This window comes from Melopsittacus undulatus, chromosome 27 (assembly GCF_012275295.1).
Source record: "Melopsittacus undulatus isolate bMelUnd1 chromosome 27, bMelUnd1.mat.Z, whole genome shotgun sequence".
Classification (NCBI taxonomy): Eukaryota; Metazoa; Chordata; class Aves; order Psittaciformes; family Psittaculidae; genus Melopsittacus; species Melopsittacus undulatus.
This window is the reverse complement of record NC_047553.1, coordinates 227,486-246,940: the sequence shown is the minus strand read 5'-3', so window position 1 is coordinate 246,940 and position 19,455 is coordinate 227,486. Positions and strand designations below refer to the sequence as shown.

Genomic DNA, 19,455 nt, shown 5'->3' with positions numbered 1-19,455 from the left:
CTCAATGTGTTTGTATTTGGGGTCCCCCATGGGGGTCACCCCCTGTGTGTGTCCCCCCCAGTGTCTTTGTCCCCCCCCCATGTGGGGCCGGGGGGGCCCCCGAAGCCATAAACCCCCCAATAAACCCCCCCCGGAGCCGCCTGCGTGTCCCTGTGCTGGGACATGGGATAGGGGATACGGGATATGGGGTGTGGGGTATGGGATATGGGGTATGGGATATGGGGTGTGGGATATGGGTATGGGATATGGGATATGGGGTATGGGATATGGGATGTGGGATATGGGATATAGGATATGGGATGTGGGATATTGGGTATAGGATATGGGATGTGGGATATGGGATATGGGATATGGGATGTGGGATATGGGATATGGGGTATAGGATATGGGATGTGGGATATGGAGTATGGGGTATGGCATATGGGATATTGGGTATGGGGCATGGGATATGGGGTATGGGGTATGGGATATGGGGTATGGGGTGTATGGGGTATGGAATATGGGATGTGGGCACACAGGGGCACAGCTTTGGGGACATGGGACCCACAAGGATGGGGGTGACACAGAAAGACACAGGAGGGGGGGACAGGAGGGTATGGGGGGGCCATTGTGGGTCCTGGACTGGGAACGTCACTGTCCCCCCCACATCCCTATATCCCATACCCCATATATCCCATACCCCATATCCTATATCACTTATACCCCATATCCCACATCCCATACCCCATATCCCATATACTCCATACCCCATATCCCATACCCCATATACCCTATATCCCATACCCCCTATACCCCCCATACCCCGTCTCCCATATACCCTATATCCCATACCCCATATACCCCATACCCCATATCCCATATACCCTATATCCCATACCCCATATATCCCATACCCCATATCCCATATACTCCATACCCCATATATCCCATACCCCCCATACCCCCCATACCCCGTCTCCCATCCCCCCGTTCCATGTCCCGTGTCCCCCCATAACCCCCCACATTCCCCCCACTCCATCCCCGCCTCCCTCCCCCCCCCCCCCCGCCCCTCCAGCGCCGCCGCCGCCGCTGCCGGAGCCGCACGAACGGAGCCGAACGGAGCCGAGCGGAACCCGAAGGCGGAGCCGAACCCGAACCCCCCCCCCCCCCCCCCCCCGGAGCCGAACCGGGCCCGAAGCGGAGCCGAACGGAGCCGAACGGAGCCGAACGGGGCCGGGGGGGCCCCGACGGGCGCTGGAGCGCGATGCTGCGGCCCGGCCCGGTGAGTGCGGGACCCCCAGTACGGACCAGTAACCCCCGGGGCCTCCCAGTATGGACCCGCCCCCCCCCGCCAGGGACCCCTCCCCTCGCCGCATCCCTCCCCGTACCCCCCGGGCCCCCCCAGTTTAGACCCGTCCGTCCCCTCCCTCCCTCTGCATCCCCCCCCCCCTCCCTCCTCCGGTATGGACCAGTCCCCACCCTGCATCCCTCCCAGTATAGACCAGTCCCCCCCGTCGTCCCCCCCTTCCCGGCCCAGTATGGACCAGTCCCCACCCTGCATCCTTCCCAGTATAGACCCCCCCCCACAGCCGCATCCCTTCTCACCCCCCAATCCCCCCCTTATAGAGCAGTCCCCCCCTCCTCCCTCCCAGTATAGACCAGTCCCCCCTCAGTATAGACCATTATAGACCCTTCCCCACTCCGTTTTCCCCCAGCATAGGCCATTCCCCCCCCCGACCACGTATAGGCCAGTCCCCCCCCACCCCCCCCAGTATAGCCCAGTATAGCCCAGTATAACCCAGTTCCCCCCCCAGGGACCCCCAGGCTGGGGTTGGGGCAGGTTTGGGGGGTCCGGGGGGGGGGATGCGCATCACCAGGGTTACGGTTGCCGCGGCAACCGGAGCCCATGGAGACGGGGGGGGGACGCAGAGGGGGCTGCGGCGAGGCCTGACCCCCCCCCCCAGCATCTATAGGGGACCCCCTCATCCATAGGGACCCCCCAGCACCTATAGGGGACCCCCCCCCCGCCCCCCCTGCCCTATGGGAGGGGACGATGCCCACCCCCCCCTCCCCCGGTGTCTCCTTGCCTATAGCAAGGCCATCGGGCCCTATAGGGCCCCCCCAGCTCTATAAGGGCTATAGCCCCCCCACCCCCAAACCCCATAGGCCTTCCAGTGTGCCCCCCAGCTCTATAGGGGCTATAGGGCCCCCCCTCGACACCATAGGGTTTATAGGGTACCCCTCCAGCTCTATAGGGACTATACGGTCCCCCCAACCTATAGGCCCCTCCCAGCATGTAGGGCCCCCCCAGCCCTATATGGTCCCCCCACCTTATAGGGTCCCCCCATCTTACAGACCCCCCCTCCACCCTATGGGCCTCCCCAGTCCTATAGGGGCTAAAGACACCCCCCCCCCCATAAGGTTCCCCCCGGCCTATAAGAGTCCTTCACTCTATAGGAGCTATAGGTACCCCCAGTCCTATAGGTTCCCCCCACCCTATAGGGATCCCCAGTCCTATAGGTCCCCTCAACCTATAGGTCCCCCTTACCCTATAGGACCCCCACCCTATAGGGACCCCTACTTTATACGGACCATAGCCCTCCCCCCAGTCTTTAGGTCCCCCTATAGGTGCTATAGGCCCCCCCCCATAGGTACCCTATAGAGCCCCCCTGGCTCTGCGTGCCCCCCCCCCCCCCCGCACACCGGTCCTGGTGCATTGAGCTTGTGCAAGGGGGGGGCGGGGCTGCACCGCTGCGTGCCTGGGAGCTGTAATGAGGGGGGGCGGGGGGGACAGGGGCTATGGGGTATAGGGGGTATAGGGGCTATAGGGGCTATAGGGGGTATATGGGGTATAGGGGGTATAGGGGTTATACGGGGTATGGGGGTACAATGGGGTACAGGGGGGTATTGGGGGATATAGGGGGTACATGGGGGTATAGGGGAGTACATGGTGTATAGGGGTGTACATGGGGGTATATGCGAGGGTATATAGGGGTGTATGGGTGGGTATATAGGGGGTATATAGGGGATACAGTGAGGTATATAGGGGGTACAATGGGGTACAGGGTGTACATAGGGGGTACATAGGGGGTATATATGGGGGCACATAGGGGGTATATGTGGGAATACATAGGGGGCACATAGGGAGATATAGGGGTATATATGGGGGTACATAGGGGGTATATGGGGGTACATAGGGGGTACATGGGTATATGGGGGTACATAGGGGGTATATGGGGGACATAGGGGTTATATGGAGGACATAGGGGGATGTAGGGGGTATATATGGGGGTACATTGGGGGTATAGGGGGATACATAGGGGGTATGTAGGGGGTATATGGGGTACATAGGGGGTCCATAGGGGACATAGGGGGTCCATAGGAGATATAGGGGGTCCATAGGGTTACATGGGGGTACACAGGGGGCTATAGGGGGGCTCCATCGGGCTCCGGCAGCGGATGGGGGGGGGGCTGCAGCCGAGCGGGCGGGAGAAGGGGGGGGGGAGAGTCCGGAAGGGGAAGGGGGGGGGCCGGGGGGGGGGGGGTCCGGAAGGGGAAGGGGGGGAGGAGGAAGAGGAGGAGGAAGAGGCCGAAGGCTGCGGGCGCTGGGGCCCAGGGCTGGGGTAGGAGCGGGGGGCGGATGGGGGGGGGGGGGGCACCCACGTGGGGGGGGGGAAGGGGGGAAGGGGAGGGGGAGCGTTTGAACGTGGAGCGTTTGATGGGAGCGAGGATGCGGCTGCGGGGGGGGGGGGCGGAACGGACGGGACCAAGTGTGGGGGGGGGGGGCATGGATGTGATGGGTGCGCATGGATGTGATGGGTGTGCAGGGATGTGATGGGTGCCAATGGATGTGATGGGTGTGATGGGTGCCCAGGGATGTGATGGGTGTGATGGGTGCCAATGGATGTGATGGGTGCGCATGGATGTGATGGGTGCCAATGGATGTGATGGGTGCACATGGATGTGATGGGTGCCAATGGATGTGATGGGTGCGCATGGATGTGATGGGTGCCAATGGATGTGATGGGTACCAATGGGTGTGATGGGTGCCCATGGATGTGATGGGTGAACATGGATGTGATGGGTGCCCATGGATGTGATGGGTGCACATGGATGTGATGGGTGCGCTTGGATGTGATGGGTGCCAATGGGTGTGATGGGTGCCCATGGATGTGATGGGTGCACATGGATGTGATGGGTGCACATGGATGTGATGGGTGCTCATGGGTGTGATGGGTGCCCATGGATGTGATGGGTGCGCATGGATGTGATGGGTGCACATGGATGTGATGGGTGCCAATGGGTGTGATGGGTGCCCATGGATGTGATGGGTGCGCATGGATGTGATTGGTGCACATGGATGTGATGGGTGCACATGGATGTGATGGGTGCGTATGGATGTGATGGGTGCCCATGGATGTGATGGGTGCACATGGATGTGATGGGTGCGTATGGGTGTGATCTGTGTGCATGGGTGTGATGGGTGCGCATGGATGTGATTGGTGCACATGGATGTGATGGGTGCACATGGATGTGATGGGTGCCTATGGGTGTGATCTGTGTGCATGGGTGTGATGGGTGCCCATGGGTGTGATGGGTGCCCAGGGATGTGATGGGTGCCCATGGATGTGATGGGTGCGCATGGGTGTGATGGGTGCGCTTGGATGTGATGGGTGCTCATGGGTGTGATGGGTGCGCATGGATGTGATGGGTGCGCATGGATGTGATGGGTGCCCATGGGTGTGATGGGTGCCCATGGATGTGATGGGTGCACATGGGTGTGATGGATGCCAATGGGTGTGATGGGTGCGAATGGGTGTGATGGGTGCACATGGGTATGATTGGTGCCCATAGATGTGATGGGTGCGCATGGGTGTGATGGGTGCTCATGGGTGTGATGGGTGCGCATGGATGTGATGGGTGCTCATGGGTGTGATTGGTGCCCATGGATGTGATGGGTGTCCATGGATGTGATGGGTGCCCAGGGATGTGATGGGTGCCCATGGATGTGATGGGTGCACAGGGATGTGATGGGTGCCAATGGATGTGATGGGTGCCCATGGATGTGATGGGTGCTCATGGGTGTAATGGGTGCCCATGGGTTTAATGGGTGCGCATGGGTGTGATGGGATGCACCCAAGGCTGCTTGGGGGGGGTCCATTTGTGCTCCTTGCTCCCCAGTGCCTGTTTTCACCCGGCCCATGCTCACCATGCTCCTTGTGTGCCCCATTGCCTCACATTGCCCCCATTGAGCCCCATTGCTCACTGCTGCTCCCTAGTGCTCACCGTTGGTTACTGCTGCTCTCCATTGCTCACTATTGCTTCCATTGCCCCCCTTGCTCCCCATTGCTCATAATTGCCATTACTCCCCATTGCCATTACTCACCATCTCTCCTTGTTGCTCCTCTTTGTGCTTCATTGCCCCCATTGCTCCCCATTGCCCCCGTTAACCCATCATCCCCATTACCCCTTTGCCACCATTCCCTCCATTGCCCTTCACTGCCCCTATTGCTCCCATTGCTTCCCATTACTTCCCATTGCCCCCATTACCCCATTGTCCCCATTACCCCATTATCTCCATTACCCCATTATCTCCATTGCCTGCATTGCTCCTCATTGCTCACAATCACAACCCATTGCCCATATTCCCCCCATTTCCCCCATTCTCTACATTGCTCATTACCCCATTGCCCCCATTACCCCTATTGCTCCCCATTACCCACATTACCCCATTCTCCCCATTGCCCCCATTGTTCCCCATTGCCCCAATTACCGCATCACCCCCATTGCTTCCTATCTCTCCCTATTTCTCCCCATTACCCCATTCCCCCCCTTGCTTCCATTGCCCCCATTACCCCATCATCCCCATTACCCCCATTGCCCCCATTACCCCATTCCCCCCGTTGTCCCCATTGCCCACTATTGTTCCCCATTGCCCCATTGCTTCCTATGTCTCCCTCTTTCTCCCCATTACCCTATTCCCCCCCTTGCTTCCATTGCCCCCATTACCCCATCATCCCCATTACCCCCATTGCCCCGATTACCCCATTCCCCCCATTGCCCCCATTACCCCATTCTCCCCATTGCCCCCATTGCCCCAATTACCGCATCACCCCATTGCCCCATTGCTTCCCATTGCTTCCTATGTCTCCCTCTTTCTCCCCATTACCCTATTCCCCCCTTGCTTCCATTGCCTCCATTACCCCATCATCCCCATTACCCCTCATTGCTCCCCATTGCCCCCCTTGCCCCCATCCCCCCCATTGCCCCCATCCCCCCCATCCCCTCTCCCCACTGACCCCCCCCTTTCTCTCCCCCCCCAGCACCACCCGGGGCCCTGACGCCGGACGATGCCCCTTTGCCCGCGGCCATGGCGGCGCCGGTGCCCCCCGCTCCTTCCGCCGCCTCCGTGCCGGCGCTGCCGGTGCTGCTGCTGCTGCTGCTGCCCGCGCTGCCCGCGGCCCCCCCGGCGGCACCGACCTGCCCGGCCGCCTGCTCCTGCAGCAACCAGGCGAGCCGGGTGATCTGCACGCGCCGGGAGCTGCTCGAGGTGCCCGGCAGCATCTCGGTCAACACGCGGTACCTGAACCTGCAGGAGAACCACATCCAGGTCATCCGCACCGACACCTTCAAGCACCTGCGGCACCTGGAGATCCTGCAGCTGAGCCGCAACCTGGTGCGCAAGGTGGAGGTGGGAGCCTTCAACGGGCTCCCCAACCTCAACACCCTGGAGCTGTTCGACAACCGCCTGACCACGGTGCCCACGCAGGCCTTCGAGTACCTGTCCAAGCTGCGGGAGCTGTGGCTGCGCAACAACCCCATCGAGAGCATCCCCTCGTACGCCTTCAACCGCGTCCCCTCCTTGCGCCGCCTGGACCTGGGCGAGCTCAAGCGCCTCGAGTACATCTCGGAGGCTGCCTTCGAGGGCCTGGTCAACCTCCGCTACCTGAACCTGGGCATGTGCAACCTCAAGGACATCCCCAACCTCACGGCCCTGGTGCGCCTGGAGGAGCTCGAGCTCTCCGGCAACCGCCTGGGCCGCGTGCGCCCGGGCTCCTTCCAGGGCCTGGGCAGCCTGCGCAAGCTGTGGCTGATGCACGCGCGCGTGGCGGCCGTGGAGCGCAACGCCTTCGACGACCTGAAGGCGCTGGAGGAGCTGAACCTGGCGCACAACGAGCTGGCGTCGCTGCCCCACGACCTGTTCGCGCCGCTGCACCGCTTGGAGCGGGTGCACCTGCACCACAACCCCTGGCGCTGCGACTGTGACGTGCTGTGGCTCAGCTGGTGGCTGCGGGAGACGGTGCCCAGCAACACCAGCTGCTGCGCGCGGTGCCACGCGCCGCCGGCGCTGCGCGGCCGCTACCTGGGCGAGCTGGAGCCGGGGCACTTCACCTGCTACGCGCCGGTCATCGTGGAGCCGCCGGCGGACCTCAACGTCACCGAGGGGATGGCGGCGGAGCTCAAGTGCCGCACGGGCACCGCCATGACCTCGGTCAATTGGCTCACCCCTAACGGGACGCTGATGACGCACGGCTCGTACCGCGTGCGCATCTCGGTGCTGCACGACGGCACGCTCAACTTCACCAACGTCACCGTGCAGGACACGGGCCAGTACACCTGCATGGTGACCAACGCCGCCGGCAACACCACGGCCACCGCCACGCTCAACGTCTCTGCCGTCGATGCCGCCGCTGCGGCCGCGGCCGCCGCGGCCGCCACCGGTTACACCTACTTCACCACGGTCACCGTGGAAACCACCGATGCCGGCGGCGAGGAGCCGGCACCGCAGACGCCGCCGGTGCCCACGGCCGGATGGGAAGCGCCCGGGGGAGGCTCCACGGCGGCTTCAGCCACACGCGCCACCGGGAAGCCCTTCACGGTGCCCATCACCGCGGTGGCGGCAGCCGGCGGCACCGGCGCCGGTGGCGGCCTCCAAGACCTGGATGACGTCTTGAAGACCACCAAGATCATCATCGGCTGCTTCGTGGCCATCACCTTCATGGCGGCCGTGATGCTGGTGGCCTTCTACAAGCTCCGCAAGCAGCACCAGCGCCACAAGCACCGCGGCGGCCCCGCGCGCGCCGTCGAGATCGTCAACGTGGAGGACGAGCTCGGGGGGGGCTCCGGCGGCGGCGGCGGTGGCGGTGTCGGCACCGGTGGCGGTACCGGTGGCGGTGGCGGCGGTGGCGGCGTTGGGGACAACCGCTTGGCGTTGCCGGCGTTGGAACGCGACCACCTGGAGCGTTACGCGGCCTTCGCCGCCCATTACGGCAACGCCGGCGGCAAGAACCCGCTGCTCAACTCGGTGCACGAACCGCTGCTCTTCAAGAGCCCGTCCAAGGAGAACGTGCAGGAGACGCAGATCTGAAGGAGAGGGCAGCGCCCCCCCCCCCAACCCCGACCCCCTCCCCCACTCGAAAAACGCTTCAGAAACGCTCGAAACGCCCCAAAACGCCCCCAGAAACGCTCAGAAACGCTCACAAACGCCGAGGAACGGCCCCCGAGCGCCCCCTGGCGGAGCGGAGGAGAAGGCGGCGCCGGAGGGGGTTGAATGGGGAAAGGAAACGGGGGGGGGGAGGGGTGCGGATTGGGGGTGATGGGGGGGGGCGCGCGGTACCCGGATGAGGGGGGGAGGGGATGCACGAGGAAGGCCTCGGGGGGTACCCGGGGTCGTGCGATGCTGGGGGGGGGGGGGGGAGGGGAGAGAAGGGACCTGGGGGGGGTGGGATGGGATGGGGGGGGGCTTGGATGCACCCCAAGGTGATGCGGGAGCACAGGTCCTCGTGCGGCACGTGTGGGTCACGTGTGGGTCATGTGTGGGTCACGTGGGTCCTGCCCCCCCCCCCCCCCCCCCCCCCCCCCAAAAATCCCGGGGGTTTTTTAAAGCCGCGGCCGAAACTTTCCTATTTTAATAAAAATCCAGCGCGGGTTTGAAAGGCGCCGGAGAGAGGGGGAGGGGGGAACACGTGTGTAACATGTATGTAACGTGTGTGTGACACGTGTGTGACATGTATGTAACGTGTGTGTGACACGTGTGTGACACGTGTGTAACGTGTGTGCGACACGCGTGTGATGTGTGTGCGACGTGTGTGTGACATGGGGTGACATGTGTGTGACACGTGTGTGCCTGAGAGTGATGGGTGTGACACGTAACGTGTGTTACATGTATGTGACACGTATGTGACGTGCGTGTGACCTGTAACGTGTGTGACATGTATGTGATGTGTGTGCCGGGTGTCATGTGTGAGATGCATGTGCATGTGACACCTGTGTGCATGCATGTGACATGTGATGTAAGTGATGTGTGTGACACGTGTGTGCATGCGTGTGACATGTGATGTGTGTGACACGTGTGTGCATGCGTGTGATGTGTGACACGTGTGTGATGTGCATGTGCATGTATGTGATGTGTGACATCTGACACATTCATGTGTGTGACACGTGAAGTGTGCTCTCATGACACGTGATGTGTACGTGTCATGTGACACACGTGTACATGTGTGTGACATGCAAGTGTGTCCTTGATGTGTGCGTGACGTGTGCAACACGTATGCGTGTGCTTTGCATACGTGTGCTTGGCATGTACTTAGCGTGTGCTTGGGTCCTGCCTGGGCTGTGCTTGCCATGACCTTAGCGTGTCCTTCACGTGGGTGGCATTGGGGCAGGCGCTGCCTGTGCCAGAACACGCCAAGAACACACCAAGAACATGCTAAGAACACGCTAAGAACACGCCAAGGGCTGTGCGTGAGCCCCTCCCATCCCCCGCGGCTCCCGGTCTCCATGGCAACACCGGGGGAGGGCTCTTCCGCCTCCCCTCCCCATTGGTTGCTATGGGAGCCGGAGGAGTCGCCATGGCAACGGCGCAGCCTCCCCCCCCCCCCCTCCCTCCCCGACCACGTGTCTCCGGTTGCTCATTAACGGGGTGGGGGGGCGGGGCAGGGGGGGCAAAGGCCGCTCCGAGGGGGGCAAGTGAGGGGTAAATGGGGCTGAAGGGGCATTTATGGGGCTGAAGGGGCATTTATGGGGCTGAAAGGGTATTTATGGGGCTAAAGGGGCATCTGTGGGGCTGAAGGGGCACTTATGGGGCTGAAGGGGCATTTATGGGGCTGAAAGGGTATTTATGGGGCTAAAGGGGCATTTATGGGGCTGAAGGGAGGCAACTGAGGGTAAGAGGGGGCTGTTATGGGGCTAATGGGGGTGGTTATGCATAGAGGGGGCACTTATGGGGCTGGGAGCAGTTATAGGGCTACGTGGGGGAGTGGTTATGGGGCTAATGGGGGCAAGGTTGGGGTTATAAGGGGCACATTTGGGGTTAAGGGGGGTGTACTTATGGGTCAGAGAGGGCATTTATGGGGCCGGGGGGGGCACTTATAGGGCTGGTGGGGGTCAGGACGCTGATCTTTGCCCCTGGCCCCCCCCAGGTCATGGCAGAGGTCCCGCGGTGCCGCCGGGTCGGGATCCTGGGCTATGGCCAATTGGGTACTGGGGGCAATTGGGGGTAATTAAGGGGTAATTATGGGGTAATTAGGTGTTAATGAGGGGGAATTGGGGCTATTATGGGGTAATTGGGGGCTACGGGGGCAATTAAGGGGTAATGAAGGGGTAATTATGGGGCTGGAGGGGTAATTGGGGGGTAATAGGGAACAATGAAGGGCTAATTACGGTTATTGGGGGCAATTGGGAGCTCTGGGGTAATTAAGGGCTAATTGGGTAACTGGGGGGGGGCAATAGGGAGCAATGGGGGGGGTGGGGTCAGTTATGGGGTGTTCCCCCCCCCCCCCCCAGGCCAGTTCCTTGTGGAGCAGCTCCTGACTCGGGGCCCCTCCCTGGGCCTGACATTGGGGTTCGTGTGGACACGGGGGGGGGCATTGGAAGGGGTCCCCCCCCAACTGCGGCTGCTGGACCTCAAGGAGCTGCCCCACAGGTGAGGGTCACGCAATGGAACCCAATGGTACCCAATGGCACCCAATGGAACCCAATGGTACCCAATGGCACCCAATGGAACCCAAAGGAACCCAATGGTACCCAATATTACCCAAATGGAACCCAATGGCACCCATTGCTCCCCAGGGATGTGGAGCTGGTGGTGGAGGTGGCACATCCCTGTGTGGCCACGGAGTATGGAGAGGAGATCCTGAGCCATGCGGACTTCATGGTGGGATATGGGATATATGGGATATATGGGATAGAGGGGATATATGGGATATATGGGGTATATGGGGTATGGCATATAGGATGTCTGGGATATAGGATATATGGGTTATATGGGGTATGGGATATATGAGGTATAGCATATGGGATGTCTGGGATATGGGATATACAGGATATATGGGATACAAGGGTTATGGGTACAGGATATGGGATATAGAATATGAGCTATGGGATATATGGGGTATGGGATGTATGTGATATATGGGATATAGGCTATATGGGATGTATGGGGTATATGGGATATGGGCTATATGGGATGTATGGGATATATGGGATGTGGGATAGATGGGATACATGGGATCTATGGGATATATGGATATGGGATATATGGGATATAGGGATGTATGGATATGGGATCTATGGGATATATGGATATGGGATATATGTGCTATATAGGATACATGGGCTATATGGGCTGTGGGCTATGGGCCCCCCCTGACCCCTGCCCGCAGCTGGGCTCTCCCACTGCCCTCAGTGACCCGGCCATGGAGCAGCGGCTGCGGGGGGCAGCGGAGCGGGGGGGGCACACGTTGTACGTACCCAGGGGAGCCCTCTGGGGCTGCGAGGACATCGAGCGCATGGACAGGGCCGGGAACCTGGCGGTGAGAGCAGGGGGCAACGGGGGAATGGGGGTAACAGGGTGTAATGGGGGGCAATGGGAGGTAATGGGGCAAAGGGGGGCAATGGGGGTAATGGGGGTAATGGGGGAATGGATGCAGCTATCCCCTATGGATGCCATTATCCTCTACGGGTGCCGTTATCCCCTATGGATGCCATTATTCCCTATGGGTGCCTTTATCCCTTATGGGTGCTGTTATCCCCTATGGATGCCGTTATCCCCTATGGATGCTGTTATCCCCTATTGACGCCGTTATCTCCTATGGGTACCACTGTCCCCTATGAACGCCGTTCTCCCCTATGGATGCCGTTATCCCCTATGGGTGCCGTTATCCCCTATGGACGCTGTTATCCCCTATGGACGCCGTTATCCCCTATGGGTACCACTGTCCCCTATGTGTTCTGTTATCCCCTATGGGTCCCACTGTCCCCTATGGGTTCCGTTATCCCCTATGGGTACCACTGTCCCCTATGGGTTCCGTTATCTCCTATGGGTACCATTATCCCCTATGGGTACCACTGTCCCCTATGGGTTCCTTTATCCCCTATGGGTTCCATTATCCCCTATGGGTCCCACTGTCCCCTATGGGTTCCGTTATCCCCTATGGGTTCCGTTCTCCCCTATGGGTTCCATTATCCCCTATGGGTTCCGTTATCCCCTATGGGTCCCACTGTCCCTCCGGGTCCGCGCTCTCCCCCTGCAGGCGCTGACGGTGACGCTGACGAAGGCCCCTCAGAGCCTGCGCGCCGCGGGGTGGCTGCGGGAGCGCGCAGAGGCTGCGCTGGCCTCGGGGACGCGCACGGTGCTGTACGAGGGGCCCCTGCGCCCGCTCTGCGCGCTCGCCCCCAGCAACGTGAACGCCATGGCCGCGGCCGCACTGGCGGCTCCCAGCCTGGGCTTCGACGGCGTGCGCGCATGCCTGGTGGCGGATCCCAGGTCCGGCAGCCCCTATAGACCCTATAGCTCCTATAGACCCTATAGACGCTATAGCCCCTATAGGCTGTATAGCACGTATCACATACACCCCATATATCCTATACATCCCATATCCTCTATATCCCCCCTATATCCCCTATATCCCAAACATCCCCTGTATCTCCCCTATATCCTAAACATCCCCTATATCCCCTCTACATCCCCTATATCTCATACATCCCATACATCCCCTATACACCCATTATCCCCCCTATATTCCCTATATGCCCCCCTACATCCTCTATATCTCATACCTCCCCTATACACCCATTATCCCCCCTATATTCCCTAAATGCCCCCCTACATCCCCTATATCTCCCCTATATCTCATACATCCCATACATCCCCTATACACCCACTATCCCCCCTATATTCCCTATATGCCCCCCTACATCCCTCCTACATCCCCTATATACCACCATACATCCCCTATATCCCATATGCCCCCTACATCCCCTATATCCCCCCTATACTCTATACATCCTCAATACACTCCCATACATCCCCTATATCCCATATCCCCCCTATATCTGCTATATCCCCCCTACATCCCCTTTATCCCCCCTATACTCTATACATCCTCTATACACTCCCATACATCCCCTATATCCCATATCCCCCTATATCTGCTATATTCCCCCTACATCCCCTATAATCCCCCCTATATTCTATACATCCTCAATACACTCCCGTACATCCCCTATATCCCATATCCCCCCTATATCTGCTATATCACCCCTACATCCCCTATATCCCCCCTATATTCTATACATCCCCTATACCCCTATATCCCCTATATCCCCCCTATATTCTATACATCCCCTATACCCCCTATACCCCCTATATCCCCTCCGCTGCCCGCAGTGCCCCGGACGTGCACACGCTGCAGCTGGAGGCGCTGGGCACGGGGCCCCCGGGCAGGGCTCTCTCCATCAGCAGCACCCGGCGGAACCCGGCCCTGCCTGGAGCCGTCACCGGCACCGGCACCAGGGACAGCTTCTGGAGCAGCCTGCAGGGTGCGGCCGGCACAGCCCCATAGGGACACATAGAGACCCCACAGAGACCCATAGAGCCCATAGGGACCCATAGAGACCCCATAGCGACCCATAGGGACACATAGGGACACATAGGGACCATAGGGACCCATAGCGACCCACACAGCCCCACAGGGACCCATATCGCATATAGCCCATATCCCATATACTATATTCCATATATCCCACATCCTGCATCCCATATATCCCATATTCCATATCCTGCATCCCATATAGCCCATATATCCCATATCCCTTATACTATATCCCATATACCCCACATCCTGCATCCCATATACCCCACATATCATATACCCCATATATCTCATATTCCACATCCTATATCCCATATAGCCCATACGCCATTTATCCCATATATCCCATATACCCCATATTCCCTATATCCCATTTCCTGTATCCCATATATCACATATTCTACATCCTATATCCCATACATCCCATATATCCCATATTCCCTATATATTCCCTATATATTCCCTATATATCCCCTATATCCCATTTACCCCCTGGTCTCTCTGTCCCCCTCAGCCTGCACAGGCCATGGCGGCTGCCTCCGGCTCTGCTGAGGCCGCAGGGCCAGGAGAGGACCCCCCGGACCCCCCCGGACCCCCCGAGGACCCCCAAGGACCCCCAGGACCCCCCCTCCCCCCCCCCCCAGGACCTCCCCCTCCCATATCGCGATTCCATTAAAACCGTCGACATCGCCACCAAGGCCTCGGCCCTGTCATGGCGGCCGCAGTGTGGGGATGCGGCGCGGGGCATGCTGGGAGGAAGGTCAGCGGCCTCCAGGCGCAATGCATGCTGGGAGGAAGGGCACCCACCCTTACGGCTTCGCTATGGGCGCAGTGCATGCTGGGAGGAAGGTCGAGCGGCCTCCCGTCGCAATGCATGCTGGGAGGAAGGGCACCCTCTCTAGGGCTTCGCTATGGGCGCAGTGCATGCTGGGAGGAAGGTCGGGTGTCCCGTTGTGGTTAATAGCGGTGGGAGGGCGCTTGGCGCAAGGCACGCCGGGAGGAGTGGCAGGAAGTGGGAGGGGGGGTTCATGGGGCCGCCGGAGGAGCCGAGGGGTGCGTTAGGGCCGGGGGGGGTTTGGGGGGGTCCTGAAGGGTTTGGGGGGGTCCTAAAGGGATTGGGGGGGTCCTAAATGGGTTTGGAGGGTCCTGAAGGGGTTTGGGGGGTTCTGAAGGGGTTTGGGGGGGTTCTGAAGGGGTTTGGGGGGTTCTAAAGGGGTTTGGGGGGTCCGAAGGGGTCTGGGGGGGTCCTAAAGGGGTTTGGGGGGGTCCTGAAGGGGTTTGAGGGGGTCCTAAAGGGGTTTGGGGGGGTCCTAAAGGGATTGGGGGGGGTCCTGAAGGGGTTTGGGGGGGTCCGAATGGGTTTGGGGGGGTCCTAAAGGGATTGGGGGGGTCTTGAAGGGGTTTGAGGGGGTCCGAAGAGGTTTGGGGGGGTCCTAAAGGGATTGGGGGGGTCCGAAGGGGTTTGGGGGGGTCCTGAAGGGGTCTGGGGGGGTCCGAGGGGGTTTGGGGGGGTTCTAAATGGGTTTGGGGGGTCCTGAAGGGGTTTGGGGGGGTCCGAGGGGGTTTGGGGGGGTCCTGAAGGGATTGGGGGGGTCTTGAAGGGGTTTGAGGGGGTCCTGAGGGGATTGGGGGGGTCCTAAAGGGATTGGGGGTGTCCGAGGGGGTTTGGGGGGGATCCTGAAGGGGTTTGGGGGGGGTCCTAAAGGGTTTGGGGGGGGTCCCAAGGGGATTGGGGGGTTCTAAAGGGGTTTTGGGGCGTCCTAAAGGGGTGTGGGGGGGTCCTAAAGGGATTGGGGGGTTCCGAGGGGGTTTGGGGGGGTTCTGAAGGGGTTTGGGGGGGTCTTGAAGGGGTTTGAGGGGTTCTGAAGGGGTTTGGGGGGTTCTGAAGGGGTTTGGGGGGTCCGAAGGTGTTTGGGGGGTCCTAAAGGGGTTTGGAGGGTCCTGAAGGGGTTTGGGGGGGGTCTGAAGGGGTTTGAGGGGTTCTGAAGGGGTTTGAGGGGGTTTGGGGGGGTCCTAAAGGGATTGCGGGGGTCTTGAAGGGGTTTGGGGGGGTTCTAAATGGGTTTGGGAGGGTCCTAAAGGGGTTTGGGGGGGTCCGAAAGGGATTGGGGGGTTCTGAAGGGGTCTGGGGGGTCCCATGCACTGGGGGGGCATTGGGAACCAATGGGGGTCATTTATGAACCATTATTGGGGGGGGTGGGGGGCATCACCCCCCCTCCCCCCCACCCCTTCCTTACCCCCTCCCTCCCTCCCCAGGCAGCCCCTCCCCTCCGCCCCCCCCCTCGGCTCCGGCGCCCCCTGTCGGCGGGGGGGTCCGCGGGGGGGCCCGCGGGGGGGTCCGGGGGGGGGCGGGGCTGTACCACGAGCGGCAGCGGCTGCAGCTGTGCGCGGTGCACGCGCTCAACAACCTCCTGCAGCGGCAATGCCTGAGCCGGGGGGGGGGCCGAGGACATCTGCAAGAGGTGGGGGGGGGGGGGGGGGGGCATTTTTGGGGGTTTTGGGGTGTTTTTGGTGTTCTGGACTCTTTTTGGGGTGTTTTCAGTGGTTTTGGGGGTTTTCTTGGGGGTGTTTTCAGTGGTTTTTGGGGATTTTTGGGGGTGTTTTCAGTGGTTTTTGGGGTTTTTTTGGGGGTGTTTTCATTGGTTTTTAACGTGTTTTTGGTGGGATTTTGGGGTGGTTTCGGTGTTTTTTGGAGTGTTTTTGAGTTTTTGGGGTGCTTGCTTTGCTTTTTGGGTTTTCAGTGGTTTTTGGGGTGTTTTCAGTGGTTTTGGGGTTTTTTTGGGGGGTGTTTTCAGTGGGTTTTGGGGGTGTTTTGACTTTTTGGGGTGTTTTCAGGTGTTTTTGGGGTGTTTTCGGTTTTTTTGGGGGTGGTTTCAGTAGTTTTTGACGTGGTTTTGGTGGGTTTTGGGGTGTTTTCAGTGGTTTGGGGATTATTTGGGGGGGGGGTTGTGATGTTTTCAATGGTTTTCGGGTGTCTTCAGTGGTTTTTGGGGTGCTTTCCGTGATTTTGGGGTGCTTTCAATGGTTTTTGGGTTGTTTTCGGTGTTTTTGGGGTGTTTTTGGTGGTTTTTGGGGTGTTTCTGACCCTCTTTGGGGGCTCTCCCAGGTTGGCCCCCGGCGCGTGGCTGAACCCACACCGCAGCCTCCTTGGCAACTACGATGTGAACGTGGTGATGGCAGCACTGCAGGCACAGGGGCTGGCGGCCATCTGGTGGGACAAGAGGCGGTGAGAGGGGTGCAGCAAGGGCAAAGCAGCCCCAAAACAACCCGAAATCACCCCAAAAACACCCTGAAAGCAGCCCCAAACCAACTCAAAACCAGCCCAAAATCACCCCAAAACCAACCCCAAATCGCTCCAAAACCAGCCCAAAATGACCCCAAAACCAACCCAAAATTACACTGAAATCACCCCCAAAACACCCTGAAACCAACCCAAAATTACACTGAAATCACGCCAAAATCACCCTGAAACCAACCCAAAACCAACCCCAGACCAGCCCAAAACCATCCCAAAATCACCCCCAACCACAAAACCAACCTGAAACCACCCAAAAGCACCTGAAAACCACCCAAAAACCACCCTAAATCCACCCCAAAATCACCCCAAAACCACCCTCCAAAAAAGCCCAAACCAGCCCAAAATCACCCTGAAACCACCCCAAAATGACCCCCAAACCACCCAAAATCACCCACAAAATACCCCAAAACCACCCCAAAACAACCTGAAGAAAACCCCAAATCACCCCAGAACCCCCCCCAGCTCCCCCATACACCCTCCCCCATCCCCCCCTCACTTCCCCCCCCATCCCCCCCACTCTTCAGCCCCAACCCCCCTCCCCGCAGGCCCCTGGAGCGCTTGGTGCTGCCCCAGATCTTCGGCTTCATCCTGAACGTGCCATCGGGGCCGTTGCTGGGGCTGCTCCCGGTGCCCGCGCGGCTCCGGCGCCAGCACTGGCTCTCCCTGCGCTGCTTCCAGGGCGTTTACTACAACCTGGACTCCAAGCTCCCGCAGCCCCAGCCCATTGGTGGCGAGGAGGAGCTCAGGTGGGGCTGGGGGATGGCAGCGGGTACCAGTTCTGGGGATGCGTGGGGGGGGGATGCCTGCATCCTGCATCACCCATGCTGCATCCTGCATCACCCATGCTGCATCCGCATCCTGCATCCGCATCCTGCATCCTCATCCTGCATCTTTATCCTGCATCCTCATCCTTATCCTGCATCCCCCATCCTGCATCCACATCCTGCATCCTCATCCTGCATCCCCATCCTGCATCCCCATCCTACATCCTCATCCTGCATCCACATCCTGCATCCTCATCCTGCATCCCCATCCTGCATCTGCATCCCGCATCCTCATCCTGCATCCACATCCTGCATCCTCATCCTCATCCTGCATCCACATCCTGCATCCTCATCCTGCATCCTCATCCTTCATCCTCATCCTGCATCCTCATCCTGTATCCTCATCCTGCATCCACATCCGGCATCCACATCCTGCATCCTCATCCTGCATCCTCATCCTGTATCCTCATCCTGCATCCCCCATCCTGCATCCTCATCCTACATCCTCATCCTGCATCCACATCCTGCATCTTCATCCTGCATCCCCATCCTACATCTTCATCCTGCATCCTCATCCTGCATCCACATCCTCATCCTGCATCCTCATCCTGCATCCCTATCCTTCATCCTCATCCTGCATCCCCATCCTTCATCCTCATCCTGCATCCCACATCGTCATCCTGCATCCTCCATACCCCATGCTGCGTCCTCATCCTGCATCCTCATCCTGCATATCCCATGCTGCATCCTCATCCTGCATCCCACATCCTCATCCCGCATCCTCATCCTGCATCCCCCATATCTGCATCCCCCATATCTGCATCCCCCATCCTGCATCTGCATCCCACATCCACATCTCACATCCTTCATCCCCATCCCTCACCTCCTGCATCCCGATCCCATTCCAGGGCCTTCCTGCAGGATTTCCTCTCCCAAGGCCTCTCGGAGCTGTTCCTGGTGGTGCCCCACGACGTGGAGGAGAGCAGGGCCTGGCTGAGCGCCGAGTGAGGGGGCTCCCATTGGGCTCCGGTTGGGCTCCGGTTGGGCTCCCGTTAGGCTCCCATTGGGCTCCGTGGGACGCAGCTGCTGCCCCAAGGCTTCGGTGGGCACCGTGAAGGGATTAAAGTCGTTCCCAGCCATTGGGTCTCTGCTGCAAGGCCTTGGGTACATGGGGGGGGCTCCGTGTGTGGGTTGGGAGGGTGAAACAGGGCTAAAACCATCCCAAACTGAGCCCCAAACCCCACAAACTGAGCCCAAAACTGACCCCGAAACCATCCCAAACTGACCCCAAAACCCCACAAACTGACACTAAAACCCCACAAACTGACCCTAAACCCCCAAACTGTCCCCAAACCCCCCAAGTGTGCCCCCAAAATCGTGGGTCGGGGGAGTAATAAAGAGATTAAGCGAAGGAGGAGGAGGGGGATCCGTTTAGGATGAACTAAACGGGGTTCAGGAGCGCTCGGAGGGGTTGGAGCCGGCTCCTGGGCCGGATCCAAAGCGCGCACGCTGATTGGTTCAGAGGCTGAACTCTCTCAGC

At 59.7% G+C, this 19,455-nt stretch overlaps 3 protein-coding genes across 4 annotated transcripts; all 3 read left to right on the top strand.

The window, feature by feature from the left end:
- Positions 1–1,144: 1,144 nt before the first annotated feature.
- LRRC4B (leucine rich repeat containing 4B) lies at positions 1,145–8,350 on the top strand. Of its 2 annotated transcripts, none has more exons than XM_034072429.1 (2): positions 1,145–1,261; positions 6,303–8,350. In XM_034072429.1, the coding sequence occupies exon 2, from the start codon at positions 6,350–6,352 to the stop codon at positions 8,345–8,347; it is 1,998 nt and encodes a 665-aa protein (XP_033928320.1). In that variant the 5' UTR covers positions 1,145–1,261; positions 6,303–6,349; the 3' UTR covers positions 8,348–8,350. The 2 variants fall into 2 exon arrangements, with proteins under 2 accessions (XP_033928320.1, XP_033928321.1); XM_034072430.1 differs by lacking the exon at positions 1,145–1,261 and adding an exon at positions 3,556–3,602.
- Positions 8,351–10,403: 2,053 nt separating this feature from the next.
- ASPDH (aspartate dehydrogenase domain containing) lies at positions 10,404–14,405 on the top strand. Its single transcript, XM_034072353.1, has 7 exons — positions 10,404–10,458; positions 10,765–10,903; positions 11,050–11,134; positions 11,643–11,792; positions 12,513–12,745; positions 13,649–13,800; positions 14,368–14,405. Exons 1-7 carry the CDS (start codon positions 10,404–10,406, stop codon positions 14,403–14,405), a joined length of 852 nt encoding a protein of 283 aa, XP_033928244.1.
- A 1,790-nt stretch (positions 14,406–16,195) lies between these two features.
- On the top strand, positions 16,196–18,977 carry JOSD2 (Josephin domain containing 2; the record flags this gene model as incomplete). The annotated part of the gene is given in 5 exon segments (XM_034072352.1): positions 16,196–16,288; positions 16,290–16,315; positions 16,960–17,079; positions 17,697–17,897; positions 18,824–18,977. Coding segments are annotated over 5 exon segments (540 nt in total), but the record flags the coding sequence as incomplete, so codon positions are not given.
- Between the last annotated feature and the right edge of the window lie 478 nt (positions 18,978–19,455).

Coding starts and splice junctions, on each gene's coding strand:
- LRRC4B (XM_034072429.1), top strand. CDS start 6,350: ATGGCGGCGCCGGTGCCCCCCGCTCCTTCCGCCGCCTCCGTGCCGGCG.
- ASPDH (XM_034072353.1), top strand. CDS start 10,404: ATGGCAGAGGTCCCGCGGTGCCGCCGGGTCGGGATCCTGGGCTATGGC. Junction 10,459..10,764: donor CCTGGGCTATGGCCAATTGG/GTACTGGGGGCA, acceptor CCCCCCCCCCAG/GCCAGTTCCTTGTGGAGCAG. Junction 11,793..12,512: donor ACAGGGCCGGGAACCTGGCG/GTGAGAGCAGGG, acceptor CTCCCCCTGCAG/GCGCTGACGGTGACGCTGAC.